This window comes from Gekko japonicus, unplaced genomic scaffold (genome assembly GCF_001447785.1).
Source record: "Gekko japonicus isolate JY-2015 unplaced genomic scaffold, Gekko_japonicus_V1.1 scaffold846, whole genome shotgun sequence".
NCBI classification, from domain to species: domain Eukaryota; kingdom Metazoa; phylum Chordata; class Lepidosauria; order Squamata; family Gekkonidae; genus Gekko; species Gekko japonicus.
This window is the reverse complement of record NW_015164696.1, coordinates 219,562-233,384: the sequence shown is the minus strand read 5'-3', so window position 1 is coordinate 233,384 and position 13,823 is coordinate 219,562. Positions and strand designations below refer to the sequence as shown.

The 13,823-nt window shown below is 42.1% G+C and overlaps 1 protein-coding gene across 1 annotated transcript in view; it reads right to left on the bottom strand.

The window, feature by feature from the left end:
• Positions 1-13,823, bottom strand: part of MYCBP2 (MYC binding protein 2, E3 ubiquitin protein ligase) — a 184,237-nt gene that overhangs the window by 79,515 nt on the left and 90,899 nt on the right. The window contains exons 42-50 of the mRNA XM_015409457.1: positions 13,561-13,679; positions 12,148-12,235; positions 10,664-10,713; positions 8,033-8,205; positions 7,331-7,475; positions 5,533-5,751; positions 4,314-4,369; positions 2,415-2,530; positions 2,097-2,194 (exon numbers count right to left, since the gene is read on the bottom strand). Of these exons, the coding sequence (XP_015264943.1) occupies positions 2,097-2,194; positions 2,415-2,530; positions 4,314-4,369; positions 5,533-5,751; positions 7,331-7,475; positions 8,033-8,205; positions 10,664-10,713; positions 12,148-12,235; positions 13,561-13,679 (1,064 nt within the window). The remainder of the gene's footprint in view (positions 1-2,096; positions 2,195-2,414; positions 2,531-4,313; positions 4,370-5,532; positions 5,752-7,330; positions 7,476-8,032; positions 8,206-10,663; positions 10,714-12,147; positions 12,236-13,560; positions 13,680-13,823) is intronic.

The following is a 13,823-nucleotide window of genomic DNA, read 5'->3' as shown; positions in this document are numbered from 1 at the left end:
GAGTGTCTAAGGACACTGCTGTGGCTTAGCCCAGACCCAGCGACCAGCAACTCGAGTCTGGGAGGCGACTGACATGCTTCACCTGCTCCTTCCTGCACTACACGCAATCAGGGCCAAGTTGGCAGTAGAGCACTACTCTGGGAAGGAAAAGAAACGTGTAGTTTGGCCAGACTACTGGGGAGAAAAAGCCACCTAAGAAGTTTCACATGGATCTTGTTCATTCCACTATGTGCTGTTAACTACCTTTCCCATAAGACACTCTGAATGGCGGGGGCTGGAAGGAACTGAGTGGGTGGCGGCTTTCTCCTCAGGTCCAGGCATGCACAGTTGATGCCTGCTCCCCAGAGCGGAGGGAAAAAAGCCCACCCAAAAGGCTGAGGATTAGCTCTAGAAGTTTCTGAGGTCAAGTCCAGTGTGGGACTGCACAGAGACCACAAAGAAGATCCAAGAGAAGCTCTGTGTCTGGAGGCGGGTATCTACGGAAGAACTATTAGGTTCTAATTATCCACTTGGAGATATTTTGGAGCAAATCAGATAGACATAACAAATAATAAAACATGCAGGAAAATATTTAACAGGTTAAAAATGAGAGACGGACCTCCCCTTGTACATAACCCTGCCGGATCAGATCACTATGTATCTCACAGCTGCCACCCAGTTTCTCTGGAGGGCCAACGAACGGGGAAGAGAAATCAAGACCTTTCTCTGATGTTGCCTCCTTGCACTGATATTCAGAGGTTTATTGTCTCTGCAGGTGGAGGTTTCCTTAGTAGCCATTGATCTACCTATCCTTCATGATTCAATCTGTGATGTATTTCCTGAGAACTAGACATTGCCCTAAAAGGTTTTTTTTCTGTCATACAATTTCCTGCACACCCCACTGCACCATGGTCCCCATGGCAATTCTAAAAGATTCAAGGGGATAGAATCTGGGCCTGGATACAAATCCACCCAACCCTGGACTGATAACTGAGAGATAATCTCACCGTCGAATGAGCCACCAGAACATCTCACAGCCCTGTGATATTGCCTTCCACTATGGGATCGTATACCGAATGCCATCATCTGTACTGTCCTTACTAGCACTTTATGATGGTACGTAGGTTGCTTTTGTGTGTATTTTATCGTATTTATTGTTTTATTGCATTTTAATGTCTGTTTGCCGCCTTGAGCCAGTTTGCCCGGCAAGGCAGGATACAAATTGAAAATAATAAATAAATAATGAGGTAAACGGACAGGAATAAGCTGATTTGCTGTTAAAGTGAACAGGAACAAAATTTATTCAAAACATACGCAAATGAGGTAAATATTAACACTGAAGCAGAGGTTTCAAATGGTACATACGTAAAGAAAAACATTCTCCCAGAAAGGTTTTTAACACATAAATGGAGTACACTGTATTTATACTGATGCAACACTGACGCCAATGAGAGCAGCGCTCTGAACCAGCCCAAAGGAGCTGGATCTTGGGTCTCACCACCCTGCACATGTCTGTGAGAATGTGCAGAACAGAATGCAAAAACTTTGTAAGCTTGGAAGTGATCCCAAAGTGAAAATCTTTAACAAGGAAAACAATTCTCTTTAAAAATCCGTTTTATTAATTCTGTCGGATCTCCGAGAATGTAAAAATATCTAGCCAGATTCTAAATAAATTGACCAGCAATGGCTCTCAGTCAGCTGTCTTTTTGAGACCTGCTACCTGAGTTCCTTTTTACTTGAAATGCCACAGACTGGACATCCATGAAGCTGCCTTATACTGAATCAGACTATCGGTACATCAGGGTCAGCATGGTCCACTCAGACAGGCTGCGGCTCTCCAGGGTCTCACGCAGGGGTCTTTCACAACACCTCCTACTTGATCCTTCCAACTGGAGATGCCAGCTGGGGCCTTCCGCATATGAAGCAGAGGCTTTTCCACTGAGCCACAGCCCCTCCCTAAAAGGTCCACCTGGGACCTTCCGCACACGCAGCTGGTGCTTCACCTCTAAATATGGCTCATTACCAAAGACGTTTAACTACATTAGCTAATGCTGCTCATGTATTTACACACACTAGTGACTTGTTTAATCACAAAGAGTGGACTTTAGTTCTCATACCTTGTTTGGCAGGGGTTCTGTTTTTGGTTTAACCAACTGAGTTCCTGGAGGTATCATTCCTTTCGGGGGGTCTTTTACTTTGACTTCTAGTCCCGCATCTATAAAATTAAGAAGTACAGATGTAGTTTTGCAAAGCTGGGATTAAGCTGACATACTTCTGAAGAGGTGGAAGGAAGTGGCAATGAATGGATAGTCATGGTTCAAAAACTATCCTCCAAATTTACATCCTCTATCCAAATTTTGGCATGCTGCTGTGAACAATCTAAAACGAAAACCGTGAGGTTATATAAAAAGAAGTTATATAAAATTAACATGTACCTATTTCAATGCCATCAATCGTAACATGAATGGTGTAGAGTCCGACTGCTCCAGGAGTCCAGTTAGCACAATAAGTACCATCATTGTTAACTCTTATTAACATGTTTTCACTTGGTCTAGGGGAAAAAGGAATAATGGAAGTCACAACAGGACACATATGGCTACAACATTAAATCTAAGCCGTCAGCTTTATGCTTCAAAAATCTAAGCGATGTTGGAAATGTGAAAATAAGGTTGGCTCATTTTACCACATGTGGTGGCATTGTGAAAGATCTAAGAAATATTGGGTAATGGTACATGAAATCTTGCAAAAGGTACTAGGGATGGTAGTACTATTTACACCAGAGACTTTGTTGTTGAATATTCTACCTGATAATTCTAACAAAGATGATCATTATTTGATTGTTTTTTTAACTACGGCTGCAAGAAATCTCTATGCAAAATATTGGAAATTACTGGAGATACCAACAAAACGAGAACTAGTAAATAAAATCTTGGAGGCTGCGGAATTGGATAAATTGACTTTACTGATAAAAGGCGCAACAGATTCGACATTCCAGAATACTTGGTCACAGTTCTATAATTGGTATGATAAATATATGTTGGCAAGCTTGCAAGAGACAGACTAAGAGTTTACTAAATGAAATATATACCTGTTAGGATGATAGAGACAGAAAAGTTGCTTACACAGTTCATGAGAAATTGTTATTAAGGTGGAATAGGCATCAGTATAAATATTAGTAAAATTAGTAAAATTGAAAATTACCTCCATGTATGTGGTTTGTACTGTTAGTATGTATGTATATGTATGTATATGTTATGATTGTTTGTGTATGTTACGTGGAAAATGTAATAAAACCCTGCCCCTTTGGGGGCAGTTTAAAAAAAAAATCTAAGCGATAAAATTATTTTATATTAAAAATCAAAGCTGGACAATACAATTTCCTCTGCCCAAGCATTTTAAACAAAGACTATCAGAATATGTTGTGTCCTCCCCACCACCACCAACTTTTCCCTTCTGACTCATCAGCTCTGTATTAGTTCATGCTAAGATTCAGTTAAAACTTGTGCAACTAAGGGACATATCAGAGATGATGCTGAAAAATATATATGATTAGACCTTCTACCTCCCCCCCCACCCTTGCAAATTAGAAGTGGTTGTAGGGGGTGCCCAAATCAGGCTAGGAAAGCGGCACTGGGGAAGGTGACATTTGACAGGTACAGAATGCAAGAGTGAATCCACAAGAAATATTTGCCACTGAACTGCAAATTTAGCTGTAGCTTCCCAAATAAACTGAAATTTCCTCATAACTTTTTCCTTGATACTGAAGCAGTGAAACCTGAACACCACTGATAAGAACTTAACCACTATTCCATAAAGTCACACACGTATGTAAAAAAATGAAAACGTACAGAAGTTGAAATGTATACAAAATGATTACCTTTTAGGTGTTGGTGAAGCAAAGCGTAATTCTTCAAATGAATAATTTTCATATACCTGAAAGTAACGAGCATATCAAATTGAGTATGTTTTAACACCAATGAAACAGTTGTTATCTTGATTCTCGGATCAAAAATCTGACATGGAATAAGTTGCTCCACTCTAAAAAGAAAAGTAATTTATTGGCCAACTGTTATTGTTACTCAGCATACTTCTCTGTCTGAACTCTCACGTAAACAGGCCCGGCTACAATTTTTCGATTAAACTCTGACATACCTGCTGAAAATGTCAATAAGCGATTCAGTTAAATCAGGGGTCCCCAACCTACTTTTTCCTTGATACTGAAGCAGTGAAACCTGAACACCACTGATAAGAACTTAACCACTATTCCATAAAGTCACACACGTATGTAAAAAAATGAAAACGTACAGAAGTTGAAATGTATACAAAATGATTACCTTTTAGGTGTTGGTGAAGCAAAGCGTAATTCTTCAAATGAATAATTTTCATATACCTGAAAGTAACGAGCATATCAAATTGAGTATGTTTTAACACCAATGAAACAGTTGTTATCTTGATTCTCGGATCAAAAATCTGACATGGAATAAGTTGCTCCACTCTAAAAAGAAAAGTAATTTATTGGCCAACTGTTATTGCTACTCAGCATACTTCTCTGCCTGAACTCTCACATAAACAGGCCCGGCTACAATTTTTCAATTAAACTCTGACATACCTACTGAAAATGCCAACAAGCAACGATTCAGTTAAATCAGGGGTCCCCAACCTCTTTGTGCCTTCAGGCACCTTTGGAATTCTGACACAGCATGCTGGCACAGGAACAAAATGGCTGCCACAAAATGGCAGCTGCAAGAGGAAGACTGCTGCGGCTTACATTCAGTCACACTGTGAAGATCCCTGTGCTATTGTGGCACCTGCTGCCAAAGCAAAGTTTGTTTTTTTTTTAAAAAAAAAAATATCTGCACTGCCAATCAAATCTCCAATGGCCAATCAGAAGGCTTGCTGGGCAAACGCCACACCTGGCCCCACCCAATTTCTTAAAATGCTTGGCGGCCACGATGGTGCCTACAGGTACCACATTGGGGACCCCTGACTTAAATGTTTTTTTCCCCTTAAGGAGCTACAAAATAATGCCATCATCCACAATCCTCTCAACTCTCTTACCATTCTGCTTCAGTTAATTTTATTTGTGTGCGCGTGCACACACATGTGGGAGTGTTTGTGTGCTTGCCTGGAAGTCATGGTGACTTCTGGTGACCCTTACTGGGTGCTTGGATGTTTTTCAGAGAGGTGGCTTGATTAGCTTGCCTCAGCATCCCACTTCTGCTATTCTTTGGAGGTCGCCCTTCCAAGTACTTGCCAGAGTCGACCCTGCTTAGCTTCCGAGATCTGACAAGATCGGGTTTGCCTGGGCTATCCAGGTCAGGGATCTTTAGTGAGATTTTCATCAGCAGGGTCCCCGCACAAAATGAGTGAAGCTCAAGCAAGAGGTGACAGGGAAAAAGAACATGTCATTCCATAATTTTTTTATTCGTACATATCTTTAGGGACACTTGCATGGAAATCCACACCAAACAGAAGCATTTTAGCACAAGACTAGTAATTCTGGTTACTCCTAAAGTTCCCTTGTCCATCTAATCAATATTCAAACTCCTGTACCTTCATCATTGTAATAGCTATATAACGAGCTTCTTTGACTATCATTGGTTCATAGGAAGCATCCAGTTTGGGAGAAGGAAGTCCTCCAAATGTCATATCGGTGCTGGCGGCAGCAGCAGCAGCCCCTGCAGGACTGCCTGGTATTCGCTGGAGTTTTTTTGCCTGTTCTTGCTGCAAGGAAGTTTTCTTCTGGGAAACAGGAATTGCCTTGACTTCCACCTGCCAAATTTCAATAAGAACAAGTAAAATATATATTAAAGTTAAAAAAGAGCCAGCAGTAACCAAAAGTACTTTGCAAATGTATCCAATTCTTTTTCAAAAGGTTTTGTACAATAGCCAGTAGAAATGCAAAGAAAACCTATTTTCACTCAGTCCTAAGCAAAGAGGGAAAAGGCATGAAATCAAAGGTCAGGCTGCTAAATTTCGAACAGCTGCTAAATTTCACTTCTTAGATGCCCCTAGTCCCTCAACAGGAGGTAAATCCTGCAATGTGAACAACCAGTCAAGCTGTAAACCCAAGCTGTAATATTCTATTAAAATTCTGCTTTTAAAGGCCTTATATGACTTCTGCAAAGCACTAACAGAAGCTGGAATACTTTCTTTGCCCATACATGAAAGGCCGGAGCATCAGGCAGAGGTAGGGTTGCCAAATTGTTCTCGGCCGGGAGCGGGGGGCTCCCGGCTGGCGTCGGGGTTGTGCGCGCGCGCACCGCGTGCGCGTCACCCAGAAGTGACGTGGGCACACTGGGCACGCTGGGGGCGGGGCTTCGGGGCTTCAAAGCGGGGGATTCCCCGCTCCCCGCTCACATTTGGCAGCCCTAGGCAGAGGTTCAGGCAAGGAAGGAAAAAAGGTGGGAGACAGAAGAGAATAAGCGGGGGAGGAGGCGGCTGAGAAGGAGGAACAGCTACAGAGTTAGGGTTAAAATTCAGAAAGCCAGTAGAATCAGAAAATAGTCAAAAAAAGGCACGAGTGCTAACTTCGTGCTGCTCTCCCCACTGAGGCAGGAACAAAACTGAATTGAGGGGCGTGTCCCACCGAGAGAACAGGAAGTGAAGTTTGGTTCCTGCCTCCCTAAGGACAGGGTGGGAAACACCCATCAAGATGTCCTCCTCTCAGAGGGAAAATATTATATGCTAAATATCAGCGAAGAAAAGAGTCACCATCAAAACAAGAAATAATAAATAAACTACTGGAAATGGCTGAGATGTGCAAACTGACTTTACTTTAAAAAGGACAAAAAGAGGAAAACTTTGAAAGTACATGGTCAAGATTTTACAGATGGATTGAAGAATATATTAAATGAACTGTGTATACAACCAGAATAGAATGAAAGAAGAACATAATAAGGACGTTGATAGTAATATGTGCAAAACTTTAACATTATAAGGTGTAAAAACTTATTTGTGTTTAGAGAGAAAAACTTAAGAGATACTTAATGGATAGATTCTCCTATTTTATATTTGTGTGTAGACTTGCTTTGTATTTGATTTTTCCCCATTTGTTTGTTGTTGTTATAAAATAAAAGTAAAACGTATTCTAAAAAATAAATAGAAATGCTCTAAAGATATTCCAGCACCAAACGTGATCTCCATCTAAACGGTAAATTAAATTACTATGGGCCAAGCTGTGATTCAAACTATATAATAATCTAAGTAACCGGAGCCAGCCTTAAATCAAGCAGCACTTCAGAAAGGATTTTTTTAAAAAAATCAAAACACCCTCTCTCTGTGTCAAGTTATTACACAAGAAGTATACCGGCAAATGTAAGAGTGTCTTTTTAAATCCGCAGACTATCACCTTCATATTGGGCACATGAACAACGTCACCATATTGGTCCTTGGTCTGCACTGTAATAACGGTTGGCCAGCCACACCGGATATCATCTTTATTCAGAATCAAGGATGTTTTCTGGGGATCTGCATAGGAATCTGGCTGAAGCCACCTAAAAACCAAGAGCAACAAAATCATTTACCACTCTCTATATCTTCATGCGCTGTGGAGATTAAATCTCTCGCTACAAAAGGGAGTCCAGAATAAGACAATTTGTATATTACAGCAAGAAACATAAAGTTACTAGAAAAGAAAAGATCTTAGGTCATTACTTCTATAGTAAAACACTACGCTTTTAAAAAATCTTTCTGCATCAGTGCTTTCTAGCTACACGAGTGTTAAAATAAATGACTTCTGTCCATATGCACAGAGGATAACACCACACCTGCTACAACCAGGATTTAGTTCAGGACATAATGAACAATGGTACTACTTAATGAAAAAAAATGTTTTTAAAAGAATTCTCAAGGATTAAAATGGCACGTCTTTTCCTGCACTGATTAAAAATCGAAAGACAAGTATGCGAGAGAAAAATGCATTTTTCGAAGTAAAGTATATAAGTAAAGCAGACAAAAAATACTCAAGAGATAAGAGCATTTGGATTCTATTCAAAATGACCATAACAACTGGGGTCATGGATACAGCAATGTAATACAGCAACTAAAGTACCTTGCAAGCCGTCCACCACTTGATCCTGGTACACAGGAAATAAAATCCTCCAAAAATGACTGTTCATTGCTTTGTACTTGCAGTGGGAGAGTTCCTTCAAGTGCCTCCAGGATAGTTGGTGAATGTGACAATGCTAAACCTTTTCCCAGGATGCCAGAGTGTGATTTACAAACCTAGTCAGAAATGATAAAAATATTACATTTTGTTTCTAAACAAATGTACTGCTTTTTAAAACATGATAACAAATCCAGTCATTTTAACTGAATTTTAAAAACGCACATCCTGCCTATTAAGATTCTCCCTGAGTGGCTAACATTTACAAAATACAACAATCTGATTACAAAACATTGCCATGCCAAGGCTGAAAGGACCAAAAATCATTGGGGGGGGGGGAATAGCTAAAACCACATTTTAAATCTCAGTTATCTACAGCTCAAAAGCCAGGCTGAAACTTATTTTCACCGTCCTCCTAAAAAGGAATAAATATAATATACCACCTTTGGGTGGAATCTTCATCAACTAGTAGCTCCTGCATTTTAAAAAGCTCTTCAATCTCAAGAGCTCAGGGTAGTTTAAACTACACCCTGTAAGGGTTCACACATTAAATCAGCCTGTGCAGAACCATGGGGCTACTGTAAGCTCTTGGAGGATTGGCTACACTAGGGGTGTGTGGCCTAATATGCAAAGGAGCTCCTGCTACCAGTAGAGCCCAATGGCATAAATATTTATATAAAAGTGGGTGTGTGCATGCAGGGAGAATGCATAGGGCTGTGTCTGATAGAGAGACTCCAGTTTTGACAAATGAACTCCAATGTTCTGGAAGGATGGATAGAAAATCCAAGCAAACATCCAACAAGCAGTGATATTTGGCCAGTCTGAAAAGCAGGTGATACGGTGGACAGAATGCCCAATTTTGATTGGCAACACCTAGATTGAAAACTGACTATAGTACAGTTCCTGTATCATGCTACACTACCTCACAGGGTTGTCTGAGAATAAAAGGAGAGACATATGTTCCCACCTTGAGCTGCTTGGAAGGTTTATCAATGACATAAAAAACATAAATTTCTTCTTCTGGGATAAACAAGGCCATTAAACCCAGGACTTTCTAGATTAGCTGCTTTACAGAACTTTCCTGATGACCACAAGTTACACTGCTCAATTTGCATACAGGGTATACTTGAGGAAGAGAAGCTGTAACTTTCTTCCTAACAGTAAAAAGCCCAGCAGGAACTCATTAGCATAATAGGCCACACCCAACAGCAGAAACTCATTAGCATATTGGGCCACACCCCGGACAGCACAGCTCATTAGCACATTAGGTCGCACCCCCATGTTACCAGAAGTGTGGTCATCCAGCCACACCCACTTTTTGCTTCTTATTCTGTTTACCTTGTTTGTTGTCAAAACCCAGGGCCTTTTTTGGAGCAGGAACTCCTTTGCATGTTAGGCCACACACCCCTAATGTAGCCAATCCTAATGAGTTTCTGGTGTTGGGTGTGGCCCATTATGCTAATGAGTTCCTGCTGGGTGTGGCCAACTTGGAGGCCAGCCGGAACTCCGTTCCTGTGCGTTCCTGCCCAAAAATTGTATTGTTGTTATACATGCTTGTGCAGGTAAAACACACAGTCCCATCTGTACGTCCACTATAGTTTATAGATGGAGAATTTGAACCTGGAACCTTTCAACGCTACATAACAAGATGCAGGCAAAGAAAAAACAGACTGCTGCACATACTGATGACCATTCTCTGGAGAACAGCCCATCCGATTTGTACAGCCATTTGGAAAACATAAAATATTAGTATACAAGTACTGCCACATTATAAACATTATACATAGATATACTGATCGCACTGCATTTAAGACCACTGTCACTGAGACTGCTCCAACACATCAAAAGGTTGGGGTTTCCACCCCCCCTACGGTTCGAGGTGCTGTTAAAAAAGCAACTGCTGCAAATTACACAGTATGACCCATCTAGAAATTGATGGATCTCAAGGGTTATAAAGGAAGTAACTGAAAGTCTCAAGAGTGGGTTTCTAGCCTGTAGAAAAAAAATCAAGAAAACACATTTCAGGGGTTTACAAAGAACTCATAGAAGTTGGAGGACACTGTCAGCGGCCACTACAGCCCAGCTGAGGACATCAACACAGCAGATCTTGTTCTCTCTCTTTGTAGAAGAAGAAGAGATTGGATTTATACCCCGCCCTTCACCCGGAGTCTCAGAGCTGTTTACAAACTCCTTTCCCTTCCCCTCTCCACAACAGACACCCTGTGAGGTAGGTGGGGCTGAGAGAGCTCTTTCTAGAACTGTCCTTGAGACAACAGCTCTGAAAGAACTATGGCTTGCCCAAGGTCATCCAGCAGCTGCAAGTGGAGGAGTGGGGAATCAAACCCGGTTCTCCCAGATTAGAGTCCACGCACTTAACCACATCACCAAACTGTGACATACAGACCTTGCCTGCAGCTAGTGACCCTCATTTCCCTTGAGACATTCTATTACTTTGGCCATAGACGTTAATCAACTCTACAAAATGATTTCCTGAGCAATTAAACCATCTTCCTGCTGTTCTGCGAATTAGCAAGGCGTCTCAAAAAGTGTTTTGTAAGGGCAGCAGCAATCGTCTACCTGCAGAGCGGCCTCTTCAAGTATCTCAAGATCTTCTTCAAATTCATTGCCTGTTAACCAAACAGCACACAGTGTTGTGATATCAACTGAATCCATATCCTTAAAAAAGAATACTGATTTTTTTTCAATGAGATAAATTGGTCAAGTGGTTCTTGCCTGGGTATAATTTTTAGCACTATTAACCTGAGCAGTCCTGACATGAAATTCTGACTCCTTACCCCTGGAAGACAGAGATATCCTCTAACTAATGCTAACAAATCCCAAAGGGGGGGGGGGGACAACCAAGTAGGACAGCATGAAATTAAAAGATTCTTGGGAAGATACAAAAGCGCCCCTCCAAGCTTAATAAGCACCATTTATGCAGCACAAATGCTCCAGAAAAAAAATGATTGTGAACTTACAGGACGCAATTAAGATGATTTTCTTTCAGCATCTTGAAGGGGATTAAACCAGCTGCACTAATTGGAAGATTATACCCACACTGACCACAGTCGAGGGAAACGGCGTAACTAAGTACTTCACCAGTCAAGCAGGACTTTTGGCTTTTCATCAGATAAGCAATCCTGTGCTCTGCAGGCAAGTCACCGCTGAAGCTCAGGAGATTTCCCAAAGCAGTTTGTGGCGTGGCATCAGCAGCTGCTACTCGTAGAGCTGGATACCGACTAAATTTTCCAGCAGCAGACTGGAAATCTCCTGCCTCCCACGGCAGCCCTCTGATCTCTACCAAATGCTGCTCCTGGGAAACAGGAGGGGGCCTGGGGAATGACACACGGGGACTCTGCGGTGGAAAGGGGGGAATGGGTGGAAAGGGTCACTTTAGTCTGAATCTAGTCCGCGGAGTCTGATGCAGTCCCTGCTGGGCATGCAGAAGCCCCTGAGCATGCTCCTGAAGCAGTCCGGATGGTGACCAGTTTCAGAGAGTGGCGGTGTTGGTCTGCAGTAAAACGGCTAGATTCCAGAGTCCAGCAGAGCTTTGACTCTCCAAAGCTTATACCCTGAAACTCTTGCTGGTCTCTAAGGTGCCACTGGACTCATAAGAACATAAGAGAAGCCAGTGTTGGATCAGGCCAATGGCCCACCCAGTCCAACACTCTGTCATACAGGGGCCAAAAATACCAGGTCCCATCAGGAGGTCCAGCAGTGGGGCCAGGACACTAGAAGTTCTCCCACTGTTGCCCCCCCAAGCACCAAGAATACAGAGCATCCCTTGCCGCAGACTGAGAGTTCCTATCTATACCTTGTGGCTAATAGCCACTGATGGACCTCTGCTCCGTATGCTTATCTAATACCCTCCTGAAGCTGTCCATGCTTGTAGCCGCCACCCCCTCCCATGGCAGTGAACTCCATGTGTTAATCACAATCGAATCTAGCTGGATTGTGACTGTTACCTTTAACATAATATTCCTCCCCCAAAAGCAGATCCTATAGCTGTTTGATGAATTCTACAAATAAGGGTGAATCCGCCCCCTTTAAAGGCCACGTACCAATGGGAAGTGCCAGGTCTTTTTTCATCAAAGCTGCAGCACACGCTCCTCCGAGATTGGCCAGCTCTTTCTCCAGCTGAATGATACCCTTAAAACAAATAGAACAAAAATACGTTTTCCCCCCCTTCATTTTAGGGACTCAAATTCTTTCAGCCTCTCAGTCTGAAAACTAAAAACTACATAAATAAAATGTGTAACTTTTTGAAATCAAATTTCTAATTTTTTCTGGGGAGGCGAGCAGTTTGTGGCCTCCGGAAAAAGTCCCTGCAATTCATGTATCCTTTGTTTTGGGAAGGTGTGTGTGGGGGTATGTGGCTAAGGTACTACAATGAAGCTGTGAGCGACATGGAACAGTAATAAAAGATGTGGGGGAAGTGCCTTTGTAAATGGAAAAGGTCAGTGTAGTGGAGGGAACAGGACTGCCAGGAAATGGGTAAAGGTGTCAGACAACTGAAGTCTGCCCCATTTACCAGCCCCCTTCTCAGCCTGCAAGGCCCTGATAGCCATGTCTAGCCAGACTAAAGGTAAAGGTTCCCTTGCTCGAAAGCCAGTCAAATCCGACTCTAGGGTTGCGGTGCTCATCTCCGTTTCAAAGCCGAAGAGCCAGCGCTGTCTGAAGATGTTTCCGTGGTCATGTGGCCGGCATGACTAAACACCAAGGCGCATGGAACACTGTTCCCTTCCCACCGAAGTGGTATCTATTTATCTACTTGCAATTTCTTGCTTTCGAACTGCTAGGTTGGCAGGAGCTGGAACTAGAGATGGGAGCTCACTCCATCATGCGGCACCCGGGTCTCGAACTGCTGAACTACTGACCTTCCACAGCCTGCAGTTCAGCGTCTTAACCACTTGAGCCACCGCAGCTCCTAGCTGCTACCCTCCTACACCTTCCCAAAACAAAGGGTCTCAGGTCTTTCCAATCTATCAGGCAGAGTTCTAATTTATTGGGAACTTTTTTTTACCCAGCCTTTCTCCAAGTAGTGATACAAAAGGCATTTTTAAAAAAAGGAAAGGGGGGAAAGCTAAAATAAAATTAAGATGGGTAGCTGATCAAAAGAGAAAGATCGAACTGCATCAAAAGTGATTCCGAGTGATGTTGTTATATGGTAGTCCTGAGGGCCGTAAAATTTAAAGTCTACTGAATGACAAGATTCATGTAAACTTTGTGGTTTAATAAATAAGTAAAATTGGTGATACATCCCTGCTGGCATTTTAAAGAAAGAAAACACTGGAAAAGAAATCAAAACAGTTACTTCAAACAATCAAGTCTGTATATGATATCTACTCTGCAGAAGTGTTTCAATTAAAATGGGATTAACATTCCCACTGCTGGCCTGGAGGAACAACAGTGCGATGGATGGACTATCTGTATGATTGTTTCGAAGGCTGCTGTACTTAGAAACTCACCCTTACCTCATCAGGTCCTGGACTAAATTCATAGCCAATAGCAAAACATTTGAAACCATAGAAGGTGGCCTTCTCATCTTTCACGTAATCTGATGCAGTTTCAAGTGAGAAGAGTGCTTCATTACCTAAAACGAAATACTGAATTTAGCAAAGAAATAAAAAAGGATTCTCATCCAATTCTCCCTAAAAGCAGATGTGCAGTCTGCCTGTAATTTGTACTCAGCCTTTTGTGCTTATTTGTAGGAATCAGAAACACACATTATCCATCA